Consider the following 24,751-nt stretch of genomic DNA (forward strand, 5'->3'; position numbering starts at 1 on the left):
GAGGAAGGCAAAAGGGCTGGCCAAGTGTTAAAGGCTGTCCTTAGATTTTCTGATGATGGCCATTCTGACAGGTATGAGGTCATACCTCATTGTAGCTTTGATTTGCATTTCTCTAATAATTAGTGATGTTAAGCATCTTTTTATGTGCTTTTAAACCATCTACATGTCTTCTTTGGAGAAATGTCTAGTTAGATCTTCTTCCCATTTCTGGATGGTGTTGTTGGTTTTTTGATATTGAGCTGCATGAGATGCCTGTATATTTTGTAGGTTAAGCCTTTGTCAGTTGCTTCGTTTGCAAATATTTTCTCCCTTCTTGAAGGTTGTCTTTTCATCTTCTTTATGGTTTCCTTTGCTGTGCAACTACTTTTCAGTTTCCTTAGGTCCCATTTGTTTGTTTTTGTTTTTATTTCCATTTCTCTAGGAGGTGGGTCAAAAAGGATCTTGCTGTGATGTATATCACAGAGTGCTGTGCCTATGTTTTCCTCTAAGAGTTTTATACTGTCCGTCCTCACATTTTGTTCTTTAATCCATTTTGAGTTTATTTTTGTGTATGGAGTTAGTGTGCTATTTTCATTTTTTACATGTAGCTGTCCAGTTTCCCCAGCACCGTTTATTGAAGAGAAGGTCTTCTCTCTATTGTATATTCTTGCATCCTTTACCAAAGATAAGGTGACCATATGTGGGTGGGTTTACCTCTGGGCTTTCTATCCTGTTCCATTGATCTATATTTCTGTTTTTGTGCCAGTACCATACTGTCTTGATTAGTTTAGTTTGTAGTATATTCTGAAGTCAGTGAGGCTGATTCCTCCAGCTCTGTTTTTCTTTCTCAAGATTGCGTTCGCTATTTGGAGTCTTTGTGTTTCCATAAAAATTGTGAAATTTTTTATTCTAGTTCTGTGAAAAATGCCATTGGTAGTTTGATAAGTATTGCACTGAATCTGCAGATGGCTTTGGGTAGTAAAGTCATTTTCACAATGTTCATTGTTCCTATCCAAGAACATGGTATATCTCTCCATTTTTTGTACCATCTTTAATTTGTTTCATCAGTGTCTTATAGATTTCTGTATACAGGTCCTTTGTTTCCTTAGGTAGGTTTATTCCTACGTATTTTATTCTTTTTATTGCAATGGTAAATGGGAGTGTTTCCTTAATTTCTCTTTCAGATTTTTCATCATTAGTGTATAGGAATGCAAGAGATTTCTGTGCATTAATTTTATATCCTGCTACTTTACCAAATTCATTGATTAGGTCTAGTAGTTTTCTGGTACCATCTTTGAAATTCTCTTTGTATAATATCATGCCATCTGCAAACAGTGACAGTTTTATTCTTCTTTTCCGATTTGGATTCTTTTTATTTCTTTTTCTTCTCTGATTGCTGTGGCTAAAACTTCCAAAACTATGTTGAATAATAGTGGTGAGAGTGGGCAACCTTGTCTTGTTCCTGATCTTAGTGGAAATGGTTTCAGTTTTTCACTATTGAGGACGATGTTGGCTGTGGGTTTGTCATATATGGCCTTTATTATGTTGAGGCAAGTTTCCTCTTTGCCAACATTCTGGAGAGTTTTTATCATAAATGGGTGTTGAATTTTGTCAAGAGCTTTTGCTGCATCTATTGAGATGATCATATGGTTTTTCTCCTTCAGTCTGTTTCTATGGTTTATCACATTAATTGATTTGCATATACTGAATCCTTGCATTCCTGGGCTAAACCCCACTTGATCATGTTGTATGATGCTTTTAATATGCTATTGGATTCTGTTTGCTAGTATTTTGTTGAGGATTTTCACATCTATGTTCATCAGGGATATTGGCCTGTAGTTTTCTTTCTTTGTGACATCTTTGTCAGGTTTTGGTATCAGGGTGATGGTGGCCTCGTAGAATGAGTTTGGGAGTGTTCCTCCCTCTGCTATATTTTGGAAGAGTTTGAGAAGGTTAGGTGTTATCTCTTCTCTGAATGTTTGATAGAATTCGCCTGTCAGCCATATGGTCCTGGGCTTTTTTTGTTGGAAGATTTTAAATCATAGTTTCAATTTCAGTGCTTGTGATTTGTGTGTTTATATTTTCTATTTCTTCCTGGTTCAGTCTCGGAAGGTTATGCTTTTCTAAGAATTTGTCCATTTCTTCCAGGTTGTCCATTTTATTCGCATAGAGTTGCTTATAGCAATCTCTCAATATCCTTTGTATTTCTGCAGTGTCAGTTGTTACTTCTCCTTTTTCATTTCTAATTCTATTGATTTAAGTCTTCTCCCTTATTTTCTTGATGAGTCTGGCTAGTGGTTTATCAATATTGTTTATCTTCTCAAAGAACCAGCTTTTAGTTTTATTGATCTTATCTATTATTTCCTTCATTTCTTTTTCATTTATTTTTGATCTGATCTTTATGATTTCTTTCATTCTGCTAACTTCGGGGTTTTTTGTTGTTCTTCTTCTTCTTCTGTAATGGGTTTAGGTGTAAGGTTAGGTTGTTTATTTGAGATGTTTCTTGTTCCTTGAGGTAGGATTGTTTCTTGTTTCTTGAGGTAGGATTGTACAATTGGGGAATTCAAAGCAAATGTCTGTGTCTTACAAATCTCTACAAACCAGAAATGTAACTAACAGCCGATAATGACCTGAGACTGTGCCTAATTAGCCCAATCAAGTAAAATCTGAAATCAAAATGGGGAGGGGGGAATAAAGGAATAAAGTGGCCTTTTAACCCTCAAACCACTGGATAGGCTCCTTCACCTAAAATCTAATTCACAGCTTCCTTAAGGATTTTTCAAGGACAAATACAAATCTTGAAGTCTTTTCCACAAATAGTAAAGCCTTAATCATCTAAGCAAATAAATTTAACTTATTCCAACTGTTATTTATAAACTAGTAAGTTTATATTGTAATACCTGATTCATAACTAAGTCTTAAATTGAAGCCATGAGATCCTTAGTTTTGTCTGTTTATATGTCTGTGTGTACATTATACATATAATACGTCTCTACCTCTGGATAGTATTATCAAAATTAAATTTATGAAAAAGCTCCATTTAATTGACTGAAAAACAAGCACTTACTAATTAAATATTTCTAAATATAAAGAAAACTGGCAAGAATGAATTTCAGGTTCACATGATCTAGGAAATATTCAATATTAAATTAATATCTGGTATTAAAGCTAGCTTAAGTTTTTTGGTTTAATCAGTACAGACATGTCTTTTATTGTAACTAGGTTTACTGAAGGTCAATAAGTTTATGTTATTTGTGTTGTAGACTGTAAGCAAGGAAAATCAACTTGGTATGATGATATTTTCATAAGTTATTAAAAAAAGTAAGTGAGATAAGAGTTTTCAAGTGAACTCTTTAGGAATAATTATGTTTTGGGTATGTCTATCTAAAATAGTTTCTCAAGATTTTTGGTAACTTGAAACTTTAGAGTTTTGCTAAGTTAAATTATGGAATTCATTAAATATCAGTTCATTTCAAATAAGATAAGACACTGAAACATTGACTGCTAAACACGTCTAAGTTTACCTACTTTTGTCTCCTTATGAGAGGGAAAGTAAAGATGTTTGGGTTTATTAAACCCATAGTTTGTACCACACCGAGGGAAAAATGTGCTATGAGAAAATATATGTTTCTACAGGTTGTGGAATAGTCCTATGTTTGCCAATCAGGAAATTCTGATATGACAAAGAGTTCACAATTACTTGCTAGTCAGTTTTCACTGGAGATTAAGGTTTTTAAGAAATTAAATTGTGATATAGGTATTGGGTTGACCAAAAAGTTAGTTCGGGTTTTTCTGTAACATCTTACAGAAAAACCCAGAGGAACTTTTGGCCAACCCAATAATTAAAGCTACTGGGATAATAAGGGAAACATTTAAGTGTGCAAGGAAAGTAGGATGTGTATTTTCATCAAAAGAAGGTATAAAGAATGGAAATGAACTTTGTTAAGGGAAAGGAAAATGATTTTGTCTTAAAGCTTGTTGTTTCTGGATGGGAAAGAAAATAAGGGATAAACTAATACAGATACAGAAAGTTGTAGAAGGTTTGTAAAAGGGAACCCTGAAAAAAGCTTTGTACAAAGTCAAGCTGGGATTGGATTGAATTTAATTAGGTAAATGATTTTTGTTATTGAGGGTGAACTGGTGCAGGATTGGAGTTTGGTTTTCGCTCTCTGTTACAAGAACAAAGTTTTCTTGGAATGTTAAGCTACTTTTAATAACAGATTGTGAATTTCTTTGCCTTCTAAATGATCTGTATCTGCCTTAAAAAATATTTTATTGTCACTTTGGTTGAATGAATAAGTATTGGATTGTTTCACAAGGACCCATGATCCTATTTGACCAAGTGTTTTAAAACATTTTTATACCTTTGACAAATTTCCCAAATATCAAATTCTAATTAAGGTTATTTTGACCTCCAACTAACTTTGGGATGCTTCAAAGGGCCCCTGAAACATCCCAAAGAGAAATATTAAACTAATTAGGTTTATTGGGTATGTTAAATTACATGGAAAACATTGTCAAATAAAGAGTGATAAAACCTTCTTAGGTTATATCGTATGGGTAAATGTCATTAATACAGATATTCCAAAAGTTATATGGAATTCCTAAAAATCTGATATGTACTGGTATAATGTTATCAGTCATCACTCTAGTTAGTATCTTAAAATGTTATATGTTACAGAAATAACCAAGTTTCTTGTCAATTGCATTGTAATCAGATCTTTAACCATGGCATTTTAAGTTTTTACTTTATATACAATCATTATTTTACTCTGATGCTTTTATAAAATGAGTATCTTCAAGAAGATACTCTTGTTAGTCAGGTATCTCAGTGTAATTTTCTTCCACCCTTTGAAAATATATATATTAAACTGGGGTAGATAGAGTGGACTTGTTTGGGGCCCTTTAACCTTGGGGACCAATAGTGTGTCCATCTGGCCCATCCAACCTTAGGTAATGTACCAACCTACAACAAGTTGATAAAGTATGCCTTTGTAAATGAAGATGGAACATTTACCTCTTTCTCTTGACCTGATCCCTCCATAATTTGGCTTCTGCACCTGGCTCCCCTGTGGACTTAATGGCTTATTGTGACTAGATTACAACTAGTTATACTAATCATTGTTTTAGTTTGTTCTCTCTTGTTTTCAAATTATTTATGCTTTGTGCCTCTCTCTGCTGTACTATGACTTTATTAATGTTACCAGCTGTATTACTTATATCCTGTCTATTTTATGATTATTACCTCTTGCATTACCCAATGTGTAACCAGGCCTCCAACAAAATTATTGATGGCTAAACATCTTGAGGCAGTCAATTATATATATAACTCTACATAGAATAATTATAATAGTGCAACTCTAGATTTGAGAAGAAGCAACAAGGGAAAACATTTTCTGGATCATAATAGGCTAGTAAAACTGGCAATCCAGAGAATTTTAGGTTATCAATAGGGCCTAATCCAATGATTAGCACATAGTGTCTATCAAAAGAAGCCTCACCTGATCTAAGAATAAGCCTTCCTAGTGCTGTGGGGCAAATGGGACAGGAAATGTCTCAAACCTTGGTTGAATTTGTGACCAAGAGGAGTTGCTGTGGACAAAAAAGTGTTGCCTGCCATTTCAGTAAACAAAGAATGCTGCCTGCCATTCTGGTAAACAACAAATGTTGCCTGTCATCAAGCCATCAGCCACTGCAGCCAACCTTGAAGGTGTGACCTGAGAGGAATTCAGGATGGCCCTAGATAGTAAAGATGCAAATAAAAGGAATAATTTCAATGACCCCAGACTCTCGCATCTTACTATACATAAACAGGCACTAAAATCATTAACTTGAGATGTCTGTTTTCTGTGATTAGCAGTAGTCTTGATCTTCATCTACGGGTTTGTTTTTCAGCATAAACTATATATCCTGGCTCCTCCTATAACTCTTTTGAACAACCTCTCAGAAATATATGAGCAGCTGTATCCTGGGCTATAGTCCTCAGTAAGTCCTGAATAAAACATAACTTTCAACTTTTAGGTTACGTTTCTTTTTTAAAAGTTGACGTCTGAAGTTGTTTCACATCTGTCTTACAATTTATGACTGTGTTTGGTTTCTACCTTGCTGTATTTTTAGGGGCTTTCATCTATAGATGGCATAGAATGTTTTCAGGCAAACTATGTGCTGTATACTAACAGGGAAACATTTCCATCACAAAGAAACATGTGTGACCTATGCGCATATTTCAACCATTCTATAAAAATTGCTGTTTTTCTCCTAATCTGAGAAGTAAATTTAAAATCACAAGCCAAATTCAATTTTATCTCCATATTTTTCCAATAATTTGTGTCTAAACACTTTACCAATATGAATTAATAGCAGCAATATACAGAGATACAGATAAAAAGTCACTATGTCAATTTACAACGTGATTTTTATTAATTACTAAAGGTACATAATATGCATTTCTTTGACATTCTATTTCTCTCAAACACAGAAACTTCCAGAAAATTCACTATAAATAAATTAAAATATGCTTAAGCTTTCTTCTGTAATTACCTATGCAACAATTCCTGATTTTAGTTGAGAAATGTAAATTAAAACTACAATGCTATTCCAGTAAACACACTCTAGAATGGTTAAATGAAAAAGTCAAACATTACCAGGTCCTGGTCAGGTTGAGGAATAAGTAGACCATTCATAACTGCTGGTAGGAGTGTAAATTAGTACAAGAACCTTTGAAAACTGTTTGACAGTAGTTACTAAAACTAGACATATCAAGCTTCACTTTTTGGTATATAACTCATAGAAATGAATACATGTCCTCACCAAAAAAGGTATATTTGAATGTTCATAGCAGCATAATTAATACTTGCCCAAACCTGAAAACAACATTAATGCCCATAAACAGAATGTAAACGTAATTATGATATAGGCATACAATAAAACTCTGTACAAGAAAAAAATGAACTATTTCTACATGCAAAAGTATGGCTGAATCTTACAAACTGTTGAGTAATATTTTACTTATTTTGACTTATTAGTCAAACACAAAAGGAATACACACCATAAAGCTTAAAAATAAGCAAAACTAATCTATCGTTTTAATATATTCATACAAAAATTTGTACACAAATGTTCATAGCAGCATTATTCATAATACCCCAAAAGTGGAGACAACCCAAAAATCTATCAACTGATGAATGAATAAACAAAATGTGGTATACCCATACAATGGAGCAGTATTCAGCCACAAAGAGAATGAATTACTGGTACATGCTACAACACAGACAAACATTGAAAACAGTATTATAGTAAGTAAAATAATCCAGACACAATAGGTCACATATTGTATAATTCCATTCAGATGAAATATGCAGAATAGGCAAATCCATAGATACAGAAAGTAAATTCATAGTTTCTAGGGGGTGGGAGGAATGGGGGATTGCTGTTTAGTGGGTATAGGGTTTCTTTTTGAATAATGAAATATCCTGGAAATGGCCATCCGTGATGATTCCACAACATTGTGAATGTACTAAAACCCACTGAATGGTACACATTAAGATGGTTAAAATAGTGAATGTTATGTTGCATGAATTTTATCTCAATAATAATAATAAATAATAACAAAAAAACAAACAAAGGCCTGAATTTATGGTTTTAGAAGCCAAGATATTTTTTGGTTCAGGATAATAGTGTCTGGAAGAGGACATGAAGGAACTTTAGATTCCGGTAGTGTTCTAGTTCTTGATCTGGGTAGTGGTTACATGGATGTACTCACTCTGTGAAAATTCATGTAGCTACATATTCTTATGATCTGTTTGTAATATATGTTGTTTCAATTAAAATATAAAAAACAATAAATTTTACAAATAAAATGCTTCATAGACCCAGTTGTGATTTAATATATCGTAGCTTAAAATTTAAAGCAAGGAATGATTAAAATATATAATGCAGTTTCAAAAAAGATAACCTATAGTTTGTTATCTGAATGTTTACTGAATTCAACAATGCATCAATCTTGCAAAGTAAAATCAATAAAAATGAATTATCAATTTTAATGTCATGAATCAAATACTCACATTTAGTTTTAAAATACTTTTTCAACTATTTGGAGTAGAAATAGTTGAAAGCACCAAACACTAAAACGTCAAACTTGTAAAATAAACAGCATCTAATTTGACCATATTTTGGCATTTCAATAGGCAAGCCTAAATTTGGAAAACTTTTCTCTTCACTTCTTACTATCCTCATGGAATTTCTGAAAGCCAGATAGTATTAGATAGACAGATGACCAATGTTACAATAACATCTATTTGAAGGTTTTATATTGCTAACTGTAACTGGAAAATACTGGGCATATTTTAAAATCGCCATTGTGCTTTTTTACAGATGTTGGAGACCAGAGACACTTAGGAAAAGCCAAAACACTTGGCTATAGAGAAAACTTATCTTCTTTTTTTGTTGTTTAAATTTTATTTTCATTTCTGTTTTGGGGAAGAATCCTTAACAATTTGTGTAAATCCAGGTAACATTTTATCTTTGAGGAATTTTTTGCCCTAAAAGAGTCTAAAGTGAAGGACAACCAGAATCACTTTGCAAACAAGATCCTATGCAGCAAGTCTTTACAATAGTCAGTAGATTTGGTACATAGATTTAGTAGTGAAAAGGACTATCCAATGCTTACTATAGATCCAGAAAACAAACTGGTGGTTGCCAGAGGGGAGGCGGTTGGGGGAACAGGCGAAATGGGTGAAGGGGATTAAGAGGTACAAACTTCTAACTATAAGTCATGGGGATGTAATGCACAGCATAGCGAATATGGTCAATAATATTGTAACAACTTTGTATGGTGACAGATGATAACTAGACTTATTGTGGTAATCATTTCATAATGTATAAAAGTATCAAATCACTATGCCGTACACCTGAAACCAACATTATATTGTTATGTCAAATATAATTCGATAAAAATTAAATATAAAACAAATCAATTTTTTAAGGTCTCATCTAAAGAAAGACTCAGTGCTGTATATGGAGTCTTCTAAAAGCAGACTATAATATGCTGTAAAATGTACAAGATTAATCAGTAAGATTGATAAATACAAAGTCTGATTTAATAACAGAAATGAATCTCTTTTTTTCTCAATGAATTTGTCCTTCATTTCTTTCCATAAGCCCTCTCTGTTATTTAGGAAAGTAGTACATCTAGCCTAGGCTTATCCATTTTCAAGGTAGTCAAATTACTGAGGTTATAATTGCAAACACTTATTTAACAATGCTCCCAAGTCTTATTGCTTTCTAAGTACATAAACAATGACATACCCATGGGAAAGTGAATCTTCAAAGAAAAAAAAAAATAGAAAAAAGTTTTACTTAATCAACATTTTGGAAAGTGAGGCAAAAATAATAAATATATGACATTTTTTTTCTATTAGTATGTCATGGCATCTGACGACACTTCTTATTGCTATTATTGATAATTAACAAAAAAAATAATTAGCTCTAAGAAGCACAGGAACATAAGGTGACTTTAAGGGGGAAAAATGTTGCATTTCTTTAGAAACACCAAGTGCTATGTTTGGCATTAATTAATTAATGCCAACATGAATCAGGAGGAAAAAATATCTGTCCAGCAGCACACATTCTAAAATTGGAACTAGCCTGGAATGAACTGCTGCTCTATTCACTGAGTCATTGCCTGAGGAATTTCCACTTCAGCTCTCTGTTTTGGCTAATTTCCCCACAAACAGATATGTGACCAGCTTCCTTCTTCCACATCCAGTGTAATGTAGTCTCACACTGCAGTTATATCCCTCCATTGTATTGTGTAAACAGGAAAGGGAAGTAGGTCCTGATAAAGATTAATAATTTCTTGGTTTCATTCCAAAGTGAGAATGCCTAGAGTTGAAATATCTTTGTTTTTACTACCATTTGTAATTGCTTTGCGTCGTGGAAATGTAGTGTTGCTTGTCACTAAAGAGAGTTTTATTTTGCTATGGTGAACTTTGTTCCCCTTTCCAAATATGTTAAGCTACTTATATTTTATTCATATTCTTAAATTCTTGCTTGATGACTAACCTGACCCTCACCACATAATTGGTGAATTCTCAGGATTCGCCATGCTAAATTACAGTTCTCAGTCCTAAATATCACATGAAATGTATATACTCTTCTTTTCAACTAGTGTATCTATATGAAATAGTTACATTCAAATTAAAGTCATTGTTTTTTTATTTCAGAAAATTAAAATTTGCTATTATGTCTAATATAAGGAAAGGAAATTTTATTTATCTTAATACCATTTATTTATATTCTATAGCTTTCTCTTTCAAAATAACATATTTATTTTATACGATTTACAAAAGATCACTTTCATATATAACACTACATCCAGGATTCCAATTTAGAATAAATAAAAATAAAGCATAATTTAAAAGTTATTTACCAAAGAATTTTGCGATAATTATTTAAGCTACCACTCAAATTTTTGTTTAAATTTTAATTTAAGATAGTTTAATCTAACTGCTGTATGCCAGATTAAATTTTAGATTCTTAGAATTTTTGGAAATACCTTTGATAATCTGTGCATTGAATTTTTCCTTATCACGATTTTTAGTCCATACTCTATGAATGACAGCTGATATTTAATCCTTTATTATTCCAAAATGTAACCATTTAGAACTTGATTATATATTATTTTTCATTGCTTGAGTTTTTCTTTCTCTGTCTGGATAATAATGTTTGTGAGCATAACAACAGAAATTGTCAAATATGTGCTCAAAAATGTTTGTTTGAATGAATTGATAAAATATGCTTTTGTTTTAAACCTTATAGTATCTCACACAGAGTAGGCACTCAATAATTACTAGCTTCTTAATAAGCCGATAACAATACGAGATATTCCTAAGGGATTCACACTTTGTTAGTGTTCTTAAGAATCATTGTCTTGCTTTGTTTAAAACAATGAATTGTTTTCTGTAGGCCAAGTGTTTTTCAGGTCCATAAATGTCAGCAGAAAATTAGAATGAGATGAAGTCTTCTGTTGACAATGCAGGACAGCAAAATTCACCATCAAACAAAATGTAATTGTTAGGTAGTTATTTATGCTACTTATTTACTCTCTCACTCTTTCTTTGGACTCCATTCCTCCTGAGTTATCACCATTAGTGGTAAGGGTAACAAGAAAAAGGAGAAAATATGCTAAGATATGTAAATAAGAGAGGATGTGATCCCTGTGACTGAGTTCCCACACCACATTACTTAGTCACAGAGGGGATTATGAGTAAGGAGACCCAAGGATCACATGGAAGTTATTTTTGGACGATTCTAGTCCTATCACTTCCAATCTGAGAAAAATACAGGTAAAATTCAATTTTGCAGAGTTTATATTGAGGAACTATTGAAATTAATGACTAAGCAGCATCTCCCAAATTCTGGAGAAATGATTTATTATATTACTAAGTACCACATAAAACATCCGTTGAATATCCATAGTAGGGAAGAGAGTAGTAGTAAGAAAGAACTGTCAGACAAAGGTGACATAGCTCATTTTGATGCAGTGTATTCTGGGAGGATATTGTATGAGGTTGAAGAGGCCTGTAAATACTCAAAGGCAAACAAGAGTACAAACGTTGAATATAAATCTGAGAATACATGAGGGAGCCAAGGGAGATGAAATGGCACTCACTGTCTAGTGGTGTGTATAATCCACAATATGTATAGTTTATTCAGGGATAACTGATTTATCACTTCCCAATAAATTAAACATGCCCTGAACTAATTATCTTTCAATATATATTCCTGAAAAGACTTCAATACCCAATCTCTTTTTCATGTTAATGAAATGTAATTTTTAGTTTCAAAAAAAAAATCCTTAGTCATTTCTGATCTTCCTTTTTCTCATGGATGTTTCAGTCACCAAGTTATATTTGTTTCTCCAATTTAGAAACATCTCCAATCTGTCCTTTTCTGCCACAACCCTAGTCCAAGCCTTCATCACAGAACCCTGAAATTATTACAATAGACTCCTAAATGATTTTCCTATCATCTCCCCTCATCAAATTCACATTGTACATGTCTACTATATTAAACTTTCTATATATTCATCATTTGACTTCTCTTTTTAAATATTTTCACTGACTCTTAACCATGTCCAGAATAAAGTCCTATCCACTGTGACTGGTTTTCTTAGCTCTTCAGATTGGCTCCATATTGGCAGTCTAACCCTAACACTTAGCACTTATCAAACATGCGTCCTGCATTTGAGCTAGGTTGTCTTTCCGTGTTGTGTGGCCAATTCCATTTCAAATTCTTTCCTTGTGCTTTTTTTCCAGGCTGGAATTCACCTAGTCTCTTATCTATGTAACTAAATCTAACCATCCATTAAAGCATAGCTACTGCCCCTCCTTTCCCTCCAAGCCATTAATTTAGTGTCTAAAAACATGCTTGTTGATATTGTTTAGATGTGAAATATTTAATTCCTATGTCCTCTCCAAAATTAAGAAGTAGCTCATATTTTATACCTCTAATCTACATCCCTAGTACTCTTCTACCTTGTATTTTTGTATATAGTCAGTAAATTAACTCGAAATATACAATGAGGTCCCTAGCTTAAAAACTGTTACCAAATCAAATCAGATTTGAAAAATATAAAAAATTCATTTGTAATGAGTGCTTTGCTTTTAATATTTAGTTGTGGTCTTACAAAGTACTTGATAACCTGTTCTCTAAATGTGCAAAACACATTTCACTTTCTAAAAAATTGTTAAACAAATCTTTTGTTCAAAAGTGTAAATTACATAAATTTCAGCTCAGCCTTATATTTCAATTATCACTATTATCAATATTTTGAAAGAGCTGCATCTAAATTAGGTTTTATTATTACCGAATCATCAAATGGATCTGTTTGATATCAGTAATTACTAAGGGATTATGGATATTCCCAAAACTGGCAATTAATCAATGCTTTATCTGGAATCAAGGAATAGTCATAAATACCCTTTTCTTATTTTTCCTGGATGGGAATATGAAGTATTTAATCCAGAGAAAAATGACCCTCATATTCTATCAAGTTTCACTTCTACTACTCAAGCCTTTCAATTATGTAATACTATAATGAGACCAGGATAAAAATGTCAAAATAAACGTATTTTAACTCATGGTGAATATGTTCAACAGAGTCCCCTGGATGCAAACCTTCCTGCAAAGTATTTTGTTACTGGGGCTTCTCTGGTGGCGCAGTGGTTGAGAATCTGCCTGCCAATGCAGGGGACACGGGTTTGAGCCCTGGTCTGGGAAGATCCCACGTGCCACGGAGCGGCTGGGCCCGTGAGCCACAATTACTGAGCCTGCGCGTCTGGAGCCTGTGCTCCGCAACAAGAGAGGCTGCAGTAGTGAGAGGCCCGCGCACCGCGATGAAGAGTGGCCCCCGCTTGCCACAACTAGAGAAAGCCCTCGCACAGAAACGAAGACCCAACACAGCCATAAATAAATAAATAAATAAATAAATAAATAAATAAATAAATAAATAAAAGATAAAGGGGCCATGTTTATAAAAAAAAAAGTATTTTGTTACTGTGTTTTCAATTGGCAAAATTTTAAAAAACCAAGGACTGAAGAAGCACAAAAAGCAAATGAGATAACATTAAATCATATCCCATTTTTTTAAATGGCAAATTTATGCCAACACTAACAAAAATGTAACCATTATGTTTGTACTGATACTTTTGACTGTAATTTCATGCTATTTTCACCATCATGTTGGAAAAATGGTATTGAATGAGAAATCTTTTGAACAAATTGACTGAAAGAAACCATGTGGGCCCATAAATAATTAAAAGATTTTTATCTTCAAGAAAAGTAAAATCTGTCCTTTGACAATTCCACAGAATAGAACAAAAGCATATTTTATGATTGTTTTTAATGAGGGATTGAAGAAACAAAATGACAGGATTTTAAAATATTCTTATGGTTATATATATTAACAGATGCTTAAGACCTGCATGTTCACCTGGGATCTCTGCATTCCTATCTGTAGGAAAGGAAGAATAACTTATTTAAGAGGACTTAACTAATGACAACACATTTCTAAAATGGGCTTAAAAATCCTTCCAAAATGCTGAGGGAGAATTGTTAAATGGTAACAAACAATCACACTCTGACCATTTCTTTGGATTACAAATTTATGTATACTTTTTGCTTTTTCACTGAATGAGTACAACCAATTTAAAAATTAGACAGTACAGATGCATTTAAAAATAGCAAATTATAAAGTGCACTGCCAAAGTGCTATAATTGTTATCGACAAATGTACATACAAACAGTACTGGATTAGAATGTTTCACAGCAACTAATAGTGTTTGCTAGCAGAACTACATGTTGAAAAATTTTAGAAGAATAGAAGAACTACATGTCTCATAAAACCTTATATAAAACATTTCCATTATAATTTGATTCATATATAAACACACTGACCTCTAAATCCAGAAAATAATTTCTTAATGCACACTCAGACTTGCAGTAAATATTGGGACTGAAACATGGGCCATGTTCTGAATGGCTGAGAGATGATGACCATGAAAAAGACTTACCTAATTAAAAAAAAAAAGAGATCATGGCAAGGAATGGAGTGGACATGCTAGAGAATAGGTTGGAGAGGGAGCAGAGCTGGCAGAAGATAAGAGACATATATTAATGTGGAATGGAACAAGTGGTTATAAACAAAAGTCATTATGAAACTCAGAAGAGTAGAATGAAAGTTGATGTGCATACACACACACACAATTAAGAGTTACTAAGCAAGAGTTAGGTAAATTTTAATATGTCTTATAGTTGAAATTTTGCCATAACTATCTCAAAATATTGTAAGGATCAAAATAACAGTTGTGAAAGTGCTACATAAACTGTAAAATGCTATACTCAAGTAAGACAGACAATATTTACTCAAAATGCAAAGTAAAACTCTCATTCCAACTCTGGGAGAAGGCAAACAATGAGCTCTCCAGGGCACAGAGGGTAGAAGAACCTTACTCTGGCCTAGTCCCAGATTTCCTTGGAACCACAGGCTCTCCGGACACTATAGGATGGCTTTGAATGCAAGAGTAAAGACACTGTCCAGGTCTAATGGACAGGTTGGCAAAGTCACAGAATTGTGTGGAGAAAAATCCTTAATCTGTGGAAGAAAGAGATTCCCTTTTCTGTTTCTTAACCTGCATAAAGCATTACTGCCTGCACACGAACATGGTGTTAAATTATGCTAATTTCTTTGAGGAAGGGAATAAGAGGGGCAGGAAAGGTGTAAAAATTCAATAAAACATGCCAAAATACAAAACATTTTTCCCTCCATACCTAACTACTAGGATAGAAGATGTCTACAATGCATCAGGTATGTGTAAATTACAATGACAGCTTTACACCTAGGGAACTGAGGGTTAGTGAGAGGAAATGACTTAATAAGGCCACTTATTCAACACCACAAAGTCATCAGTATTTCTGAGTCTGAGTCTAATCAAATTCCTGGAACTTTCCCCAACACAGCCTTCCATCAAAAAAAAAAAAAAAAAAAAGAGGCTACAAAGATAAATAGGTAAAAAGAACCAACCCAGATTTTCAGCTTTCTTCTTTTTAAAGCTCACCACAAGATTTTAGAAATATTTTAGCACTGCGTAAAATTTCCATTAAATTTTGAAAGTTAAACACCAGTTCCATGTTCTCAGATCATTAACTCTCAATGCATTTTTCGCTACATTAGGAGCACATGAAATTGTTAATCATTGTAAAAGGTCCTAAAATTTTCAAGAAAGAGCACAAAATGATGAAAATAGAGCTGAAATGACCTTAGAAACAATCTATTCAAACCACCACATTTTATAAATAAGGAAATTAAGGCTCAGATAGGATAAGTGACTTGCTCAGGGTCACACAACCTGTCAGTTCCAGACTCAAGATCAGAATTTAAATCTCCAAACTTGTAGTCCAGGGCTCTGTTCTTTTTCAAACCTATAAGAAATGACTGCATTTAAATATTTAGTCCAGAATACTCTTAAAATTGAGTGTCATCAATAAAAGTAAGCCATGTGGCAAGGAATGAATAGAGTTTAGTTCATACCAAAAAAGAGCTGCCAGTCACTGTGATAAGATCTGTTTCTTTCTGAGACCCATGGTTTCCTGCTGAATTGGAGAATGCAAACTGGGTTTCTTCCTCCTGTCCAAAGAAGTCAGAGTCCGGATGTACGTTCCATTCCGTTTTGGTTGGCGGCAGTAGTTCCGAGACACTGTTTTCACAAAGGGTGCTCGAAGGAGTCAGAGCATCTGTGTCTACTGTTAGCTTACTGCTGGGGGTCAAAGCTTGGGGCTCTTGACTCGAGGTTTTCATAGCCAAAGAGCTCAGAGATCCCAATGGCCCCGCACTTAGACTTGAGACATCATCCGTATCTAAGGGACTCTGCTGAAAACCAGCGGCTGTCGTTCCAAAGAAGAGTGAGGTATCCACACTTTGAGGAAGGTCACTGGTGGCCATCAAGGCCTGAGGGTCCACCGCCTGCCCTAAGGAATTATTATTATTATTAGCAGGGAGGTTCCCTGCCAGAGTTGAGTTCACAGAAGCCACATCAATAGTCAAGATCCCAGAGTTCACCAATGCGGTGTCCAATACTGCAGCAGAACTATTACCGGGCACATCAGAGAAGAGAGACACAAGCTCTGCATCACCGAGGTCATTCTGCCCCTGGCTGGTAAGTTCACTGCTGGGCGTAAGAGAATTTGCAGCTTCTAGCTGAGCTAAGAGATCCTGGCGCAGGTTGTGCCTTTTGGCCATGTGGGTCTTCATGCTGTGCTTGGATGTGAAGAGTTTATTACAAGTGGAGACTGGGCATCGGATTTTACCAGTGTCCACATCCTGCAAGTGTTTCTTGGAGTGAATGTAGAGACTACTGCGAGCAGAGAACCTGGCACAGCAGCCTTCCACGGGGCACACAAAAGGCTTTGTGCCCAGGTGGGTTATGCTGTGGCCTTTCAGATGTTCGGCCCTCGTGAAAGATTTCCCACAGCCTTCTACAGGACACATGAACCTCCGGTCATCGTCGTGCTTCCTTTTGTGTCTTAGGAGTTTGGACATGCTGGTGAAGTTCCAGCCACAGCCCTCGAAGTCACAAAGGAATGGTCTCTCACCAGTGTGGCTCCGAAGGTGAATTTTCAACCTACAAGCCTTGTCGTACTGTTTGCTGCAGCCAGGAAAGGAGCAGGAAAAGAGTTCCTGTTCCCTGAAGTGGGCGCGGTTATGGGAAAACAGGGCACTCACTGTGATAAACGTCTTCTTGCAGCCCGAAAACGCGCACTGGTAGGGTCTCTCAGGCTCGAAGTGGCTGCGCTGGTGGGCGCTGAGTTTGGCCTGCGTGGGGAAGGTCTCCTCACACACCTCGCATTTGAATGAGTTCTCCTGCTCATGGCCCTTCATGTGCGCTTTGAGGTTATACACCGTGGTGAAGCTCTTGCCACAGCCCTCTGCCGGGCAGCCAAAGGGCCTCAGTTTGTCGTGTGACTGCAGGTGCCTCTTGAGCTTGTACGAGGTAGTGAAGGTCCAGCCGCAACCACCCAGGGGGCACTTGAAGGGCCGCTGGCCCTGGCTGCTGCTGTGCGTCAGCAGGTGCACCTTCAGCTGGTGCTTCTTGGCAAAGGTTTGTCCGCACTGCGCCTCAGGACACAGGTACAGCACCAGGCCCTGGCCCGGGCCTAGCGGCCCGCGGGGGCTCTCAGCAGCAACCGGGCCCTCCGCCTCCTCCTCGGGCGCTGGGGTGGGCGCGGGTTCGGCCCGCTCGGCCAGCAGGAGGTCGGGCGGCAGCTCGGGACAGTCTCCAGGCTGCGCGGCGTGTAGGATCCCCGCCTGCGGGGCGATCAGACCCCCGGGCTGCGGGGCAGGGGCGACCCCAGGCGCCCAGGCTGGCGGCGGGGGCGTGGCCAGGGTGAGGACGCCGTTCTCGAAGCGCAACAGCAGGTTTTGGTTGTGAATGGTGACAGTGCCCGCGAAGGCCGCGGCGGGGCCCATGCCTGGGGCGGGGATCGGGGCCAGGGCCGGGACTGGGGCGCGGATAGCGGACAGGCAGCTGGGGCCCAGCGAAGGGCGGCCCTCGGGGTTCGCGCCGCTTTCGTGCCCCTGGAACCGTGGGCCCAGCCCGGCCTCCTCCCTCCATAGGGGCCCTGCGGCCTGGCCGGCGCCCGTGGAATCTACGTCTCCACCCACCGGGTCCAGCAGCACCAGGAAGAAGTCATCGCCGCCGCCGCCGCCGCCGCCGCCGCCGCCGCCGCCGCCGCCGCCGCCGCCGCCACCAGCGTGATCGGGCCTCGGCACCAACGGGCTAGGGCCCGGGCCCGGGGAGGCCGCGCGGTCCTCCTCACGCTGCCGCCCGGGCCCGCCATCTTGGGGGCCCCGGAGCAGCAGGAGGCGGCGCGCGGGGGCCTGGCCGGCCCGCGGGTCAGGACCTCCGTGGATCCGGCCGCCGCCCCCGGGGCTGCCAGCGCCGCCGCCCTGTCGCGACCCGCGAGCCGGGAGCAGCCTCGGGATTTCCATCTCCGCGTCCATGAGGCTCCGCTGGAACCAGAGTCGCGGAGGAGGCGCGACCCCGCCCCCTGCCGCGGGCCCGAACACGTTCCTGAAAGGAAAAAAAAAATGTGCAATGCGCAGAAACTGGCCCTATCAGATATTAAAACGTGTTTAACGCCACCGTGATTTAAATATTCTGGTACTGGGTCTCTAGAACAGAATAGAAAGCCCAGGGGCAGAGCCTCGTATACATAAATAAGTTCCACAGTAGGAAATCAAGGAGGTCTTCCCAGATACAGGGGAAATGGTGCTGGAATGAATACCTTAGGTATCTATCTGCTAAATGCAACATAAATCGGTACCTCACTACCGATTTATGTACCAAAATAAGCACACCCCCAGCCCCTCCCAGTGCTAAACATGGTGGTTAGCACTTATCCTGTATTAAACATTGTTTACTGGGTGGCTGGCTGGATTAATGGATGCCAGAAAATTCCTGAGAGAATACGCTATGTGTCAAGATTAAACAACCATAGTGCTAGCAATTCCTACTGAAAAGGTTGTCTTTTAAAAAAATTTCCTGGACAGCTTCCATATCCAGAACTGTCTTGAGCAATGTCTTCAGGAAAATTTGTCGCATTGTTAAATTTTTTGTCCTGCTGGTGCAGAGACTAGAATGAGTAAGAGGTGGGGCCAAAGCAGATTAGCACTGTTCAGCCTAGAAATGCAAAGCCTGGAGGATGAAACAATTTATACTGAAATCTGAAGAACCCAACCTACTCCTGGGTTCTCCCTATAAGGTGCACAACCTAAACCAACTCTTTGCTCTTCCACCATTGGTTGCACCATGGTAAATTTTATGTCCAATCTCACAGCATGATGAGGACATTCCTCAGCTTACTCTAGATTCTCCAGCACATGGAAGTCTCTGGACAAGAGTACTAGTTAAATGTGATAAGGTTAAACACTAAGTTACTGCAGTGGACTCTCCTGAGAACAAGGCACAGATGCCTTTTGCATGCCCAATAGCCCCAATGTGCCTGCTTGCATTTAAGTGTGGTGGCCTAGTCTCACTGTAATGGATTTGGCCTGTGATGCCTAATGATCTTATTAATGTTGATGGTGATCCTCCAATTTGTCTGTCATCAGTGAGTTGGGAATTGATATAAATACAGGGTGAATTAATCTGGCAAGAGAAAGGATTAGAGTGATGACTAGATTATGGGATACCTATAGTTTAAGTAATCCCTTCTTTCCCCTCTTTTAATGATAATGGACACTTGCTGATCTCTTGATTAAAAGATAAGTTTTTCATCCATAACAATTCAAACCTCATCAAAATTTCTACATCACATATTTTTCTTTCTATTACATTTTTTGGAGGAAACATTTTTTTAAAATCTGAGGTATAGTAGAATGCATAAAACATATCTGCCAGGTTTAGATAATTTATAAAAGCAAACACCCGTGTAACCAGCACCAATGTCAAGAAATAGACCATTGCCAGCCTTCCAGAATACATCCACCGGATTCCTCCCAATCACAAACCATACCCTCCCCTATGGATATAGTCGTTATCTTGACTTTGTGATAATCATTTCAGTGCTTTTGTTTTTTTAATATGACTTTACAACTTTTGTATGCATCCCTAAACAATAGAGTTTATATGAAGTTATATCAACAGAATCATGCTGCATGCTCCCTTTTATGGCCTGCTTCTTTCACTGTGTATCATATTTATTTGAGAGACTCATCCATGTTGTTCCTTGTAGCCGTAGATCTTTTCTCTCCATTGTCTTTTGTTTGTTTGTTTTTATTTATATATATATATATTTTAACATCTTTATTGGAGTATAATCACTTTACAATGGTGTGTTAGTTTCTGCTTTATAACAAAGTGAATCAGTTATACATATACATATGTTCCCATACCTCTTCCCTCTTGCATCTCCCTCCCTCACACCATCCTTATCCCACCCTTCTAGGTGGTCACAAAGCACAGAGCTGATCTCCCTGTGCTATGCGGTTGCTTCCCACTTGCTATCTATTTTACGTTTGGTAGTGTATATATGTCCATACCACTATCTCACTTTGTCACATCTTACCCTTCCCCCTCCCCATATCCTCAAGTCCATTCTCAACTATGACTCTGTCTTTATTCCTGTCTTGCCACTAGGTTCTTCATGACCTTTTTTTTTTCCTTAGATTCCATATATATGTGTTAGCATACTGTATTTGTTTTTCTCTTTCTCACTTACTTCACTCTGTATGACAGACTCTAACTACGTCCACCTCACTACAAATAACTCCATTTCGTTTATTTTTATGGCTGAGTAATATTCCATTGTATATATGTGCCACATCTTCTATATCCATTCATCCGATGATGGACACTTAGGTTGCTTCCATGTCCTGGCTATTGTAAATAGAGCTGCAATGAACATTGTGGTACATGACTCTTTTTGAATTATGGTTCTCTCAGGGTATATGTCCAGTAGTGGGATTGCTTGGTCGTACGGTAGTTCTATTTTTAGTTTTTTAAGGAACCTCCATACTGTTCTCCATAGTGGCTCTATCAATTTACATTCCCACCAACAGTGGAAGAGTGTTACCTTTTCTCCACACCCTCTCCAGCATTTATTCTTTGTAGATTTTTTAATGATGGCCATTCTGACCGGTGTGAGATGATATTTCATTGTAGTTTTGATTTGCATTTCTCTAATGATTACTGATGTTGAGCATTCTTTCATGTGTCTGTAGGCCATCTGTATATCTTCTTTGGAGAAATGTCTATTTAGGTCTTCTGCCCATTTTTGGATTGGGTTGTTTGTTTTTTTGTTATTGAGCTGCATGAGCTGCTTGTAAATCTTGGAGATTAATCCTTTGTCAGTTGCTTCATTTGCAAATATTTTCTCCCATTCTGAGGGTTGTCTTTTGGTCTTGTTTATGGTTTCCTGTGCTGTGAAATAGCTTTTACGTTTCATTAGGTCCCATTTGTTTAGTTTTGCTTTTATTTCCATTACTCTAGGAGGTGTATCAAAAAGGATCTTGCTGTGATTTATGTCATAAGAGTGTTCTGCCTAGGTTTTCCACTAAGAGTTGGATAGTGTCTGGCTTTACACTTAGGTCTTTAATCCATTTTGAGTTTATTTTTATGTATGGTGTCAGGGAGTGTTCTAATTCCATACTTGTACGTGTACCTGTCCAATTTTCCCAGGACCACTTATTGAAGAGGCTGTCTTTTCTCCACTGTATATGCTTGCCTCCTTTATCAAAGATAAGGTGACCAAATGTGCGTGGGTTTATCTCTGTGTTTTCTATCCTGTTCCATTGATCTATATTTCTGTTTTTGTGCCAGTACCAAACTGTCTTGATTACCGTAGCTTTGTAATATAGTCTGAAGTCAGGGAGCCTGATTCCTCCACCTCCATTTTTCGTTCTCAAGATTGCTTTGGCTATTCGGGGTCTTTTGTGTTTCCAGAGAAATTGTGAAATTTTTTGTTCTAGTTCTGTGAAAAATGCCAGTGGTAGTTTGATAGGGATTGCATTGAATCTGTAGAATGCTTTGGGTAGTAGAGTCATTTTCACAATGATGATTCTTCCAATCCAAGAACATGGTATATCTCTCCATCTATTTGTATCATCTTTAATTTCTTTCATCAGTGTCTTATAATTTTCTGCATACAGGTCTTTTGTCTCCTTAGGTAGGTTTATTCCTAGATATTTTATTCTTTTTGTTGCAATGGTAAACGGGAGTGTTTTCTTAATTTCACTTTCAGATTTTTCATAATTAGTATATAGGAATGCAAGAGATTTCTGTGCATTGATTTTGTATCCTGCTACTCTACCAAATTCATTGATTAGCTCTAGTAGTTTTCTGGTAGCATCTTTAGGATTCTCTATGTATAGTATCATATCATCTGCAAACAGTGACAGCTTTACTTCTTCTTTTCCGATTTGGATTCCTTTTATTTCTTTGTCTTCTCTGATTGCTGTGGCTAACACTTCCAAAACTATGTTCAATAATAGTGGTGAGAGTGGGCAACCTTGTCTTGCTCCTGATCTTAGTGGAAATGGTTTCAGTTTTTCACCATTGAGGACAATGTTGGCTGTGGGTTTGTCATATATGGCCTTTATTATGTTGAGGAAAGTTCCCTCTATGCCTACTTTCTGTAGGGCTTCTATCATAAATGGGTGTTGAATTTTGTCGAAAGCTTTCTCTGCATCTATTGAGATGATCATATGGTTTTTCTCCTTCAATTTGTTAATATGATGTATCACGTTGATTGATTTGCATATATTGAAGAATCCTTGCATTCCTGGGATCAACCCCACTTGATCATGGTGTATGATCCTTTTAATGTGCTGTTGGATTCTGCTTGCTAGTATTTTGTTGAGGATTTTTGCATCTCTGTTCATCAGTGATATTGGCCTGTAGTTTTCTTTCTTTGTGACATCTTTGTCTGGTTTTGGTATCAGGGTGATGGTGGCCTCGTAGAATGAGTTGGGGAGTGTTCCTCCCCTGCAATATTTTAGAAGAGTTTGAGAAGGATAGGTATTAGCTCTTCTCTAAATGTTTGATAGAATTCACCTGTGAAGCCATCTGGTCCTGGGCTTTTGTTTGTTGGAAGATTTTTAATCACAATTTCAATTTCAGTGCTTGTGATTGGTCTGTTCATATATTCTATTTCTTCCTGGTTCAGTCTCGGCAGGTTGTGCATTTCTAAGAATCTGTCCATTTCTTCCAGGTTGTCCATTTTATTGGCATAGAGTTGCTTGTAGTAATCTCTCATGATCGTTTGTATTTCTGCAGTGTCATTGGTTACTTCTTCTTTTTCATTTCTAATTCTATTGATTTGAGTCTTCTCCCTTTTTCTCTTGATGAGTCTGGCTAATGGTTTATCAATTTTATTTTGTCTTCTCAAAGAACCAGCTTTTAGTTTCATTGATCTTTGCTATTGTTTCCTTCATCTCTTTTTCATTTATTTCTGATCTGATCTTCATGATTTTTTTCCTTCTGCTAGCTTTGGGTTTTCTTTCTTCTTCTTTCTCTAATTGCTTTAGGTGCAACGTTATGTTGTTTGTTCGAGATGTTTCCTGTTTCTTGAGGTAGGCTTGTATTGCTATAAACTTCCCTCTTAGAATTGCTTTTGCTGCATCCCATAGATTTTGGGTCGTCGTGTCTCCATTGTCATTTATTTCTAGGTAGTTTTTGATTTCCCCTTTGATTTTGTCAGTGATCACTTCGTTATTAAGTAGTGTATTGTGTAGCCTCCATGTGTTTGTATTTTTTACAGTTCTTTTCCTGTTATTAATATCTAGTCTCATAGCGTTGTGGTCGGAACAAATACTTGATACGATTTCAATTTTCTGAAATTTACCAAGGCTTGATTTGTGACCCAAGATATGATCTATCCTGGAGAATGTTCCATGAGCACTTGAGAAAAATGTGTATTCTGTTCTTTTTGGGTAGACTGTCCTATAAATATCAATTAAGTCCATCTTGTTTAATGTATCATTTAAAGCTTGTGTTTCCTTATTTATTTTCATTTTGGATGATCTGTCCATTGGTGAAAGTGGTGTGTTAAAGTCCCCTACTATGATTGTGTTGCTGTCGATTTCCCATTTTATGGCTGTTAGGATTTGCCTTATGTATTGAGGTGCTCCTATGTTGGGTGCATAAATATTTACAATTGTTATACCTTCCTCTTGGATCGATCCCTTGATCATTATATAGTGTCCTTCTTTGTCTCTTGTAATAGTCTTTATTTTAAAGTCTATTTTGTCTGATATGAGAATTGCTACTCCAGCTTTCTTTCGATTTCCATTTGCATGGAATATCTTTTCCATCCCCTCACTTTCAGTCTGTATGTGTCTCTAGGTCTGAAGTGGGTCTCTTGTAGACAGCATATATATGGGTCTTGTTTTTGTATCCATTCAGCCAGCCTGTGTCTTTTGGTGGGAGCATTTAATCCGTTTACATTCAAGGTAATTATCGATATGTATGTTCCTATTCCCATTTTCTTAAATGTTTTGGGTTTGTTGTTATAGGTGTTTTCCTTCTCTTGTGTTTCTTGCCTAGAGAAGTTCCTTTAGCATTTGTTGTAAAGCTGGTTTGGTGGTGGTGAACTCTCTCAGCTTTTGCTTGTCTGTAAACGTTTTAATTTCTCCATCAAACCTGAATGAGATCCTTGCTGGGTAGTGTAATCTTGGTTGTAGATTTTTCTCCTTCATCACTTTAAATATGTCCTG

General features: G+C 37.2%; 1 protein-coding gene and 1 long non-coding RNA gene across 2 annotated transcripts in view; one reads left to right on the forward strand and one right to left on the reverse strand.

Annotated features, from left to right (window-relative positions):
* Nucleotides 1-24,751, forward strand: part of LOC309651899 — a 116,763-nt gene that overhangs the window by 83,236 nt on the left and 8,776 nt on the right. The window lies entirely within an intron of this gene.
* On the reverse strand, nt 3,332-18,744 carry LOC309651847 (zinc finger X-linked protein ZXDB-like). Its single transcript, XM_082444932.1, has one exon. The coding sequence runs from the start codon at nt 18,536-18,538 to the stop codon at nt 16,064-16,066; it is 2,475 nt and encodes an 824-aa protein (XP_082301058.1). The 5' UTR covers nt 18,539-18,744; the 3' UTR covers nt 3,332-16,063.

This window comes from Balaenoptera physalus, assembly GCF_965194825.1.
Source record: "Balaenoptera physalus genome assembly, chromosome: X".
In the NCBI taxonomy this organism is placed as follows: domain Eukaryota; kingdom Metazoa; phylum Chordata; class Mammalia; order Artiodactyla; family Balaenopteridae; genus Balaenoptera; species Balaenoptera physalus.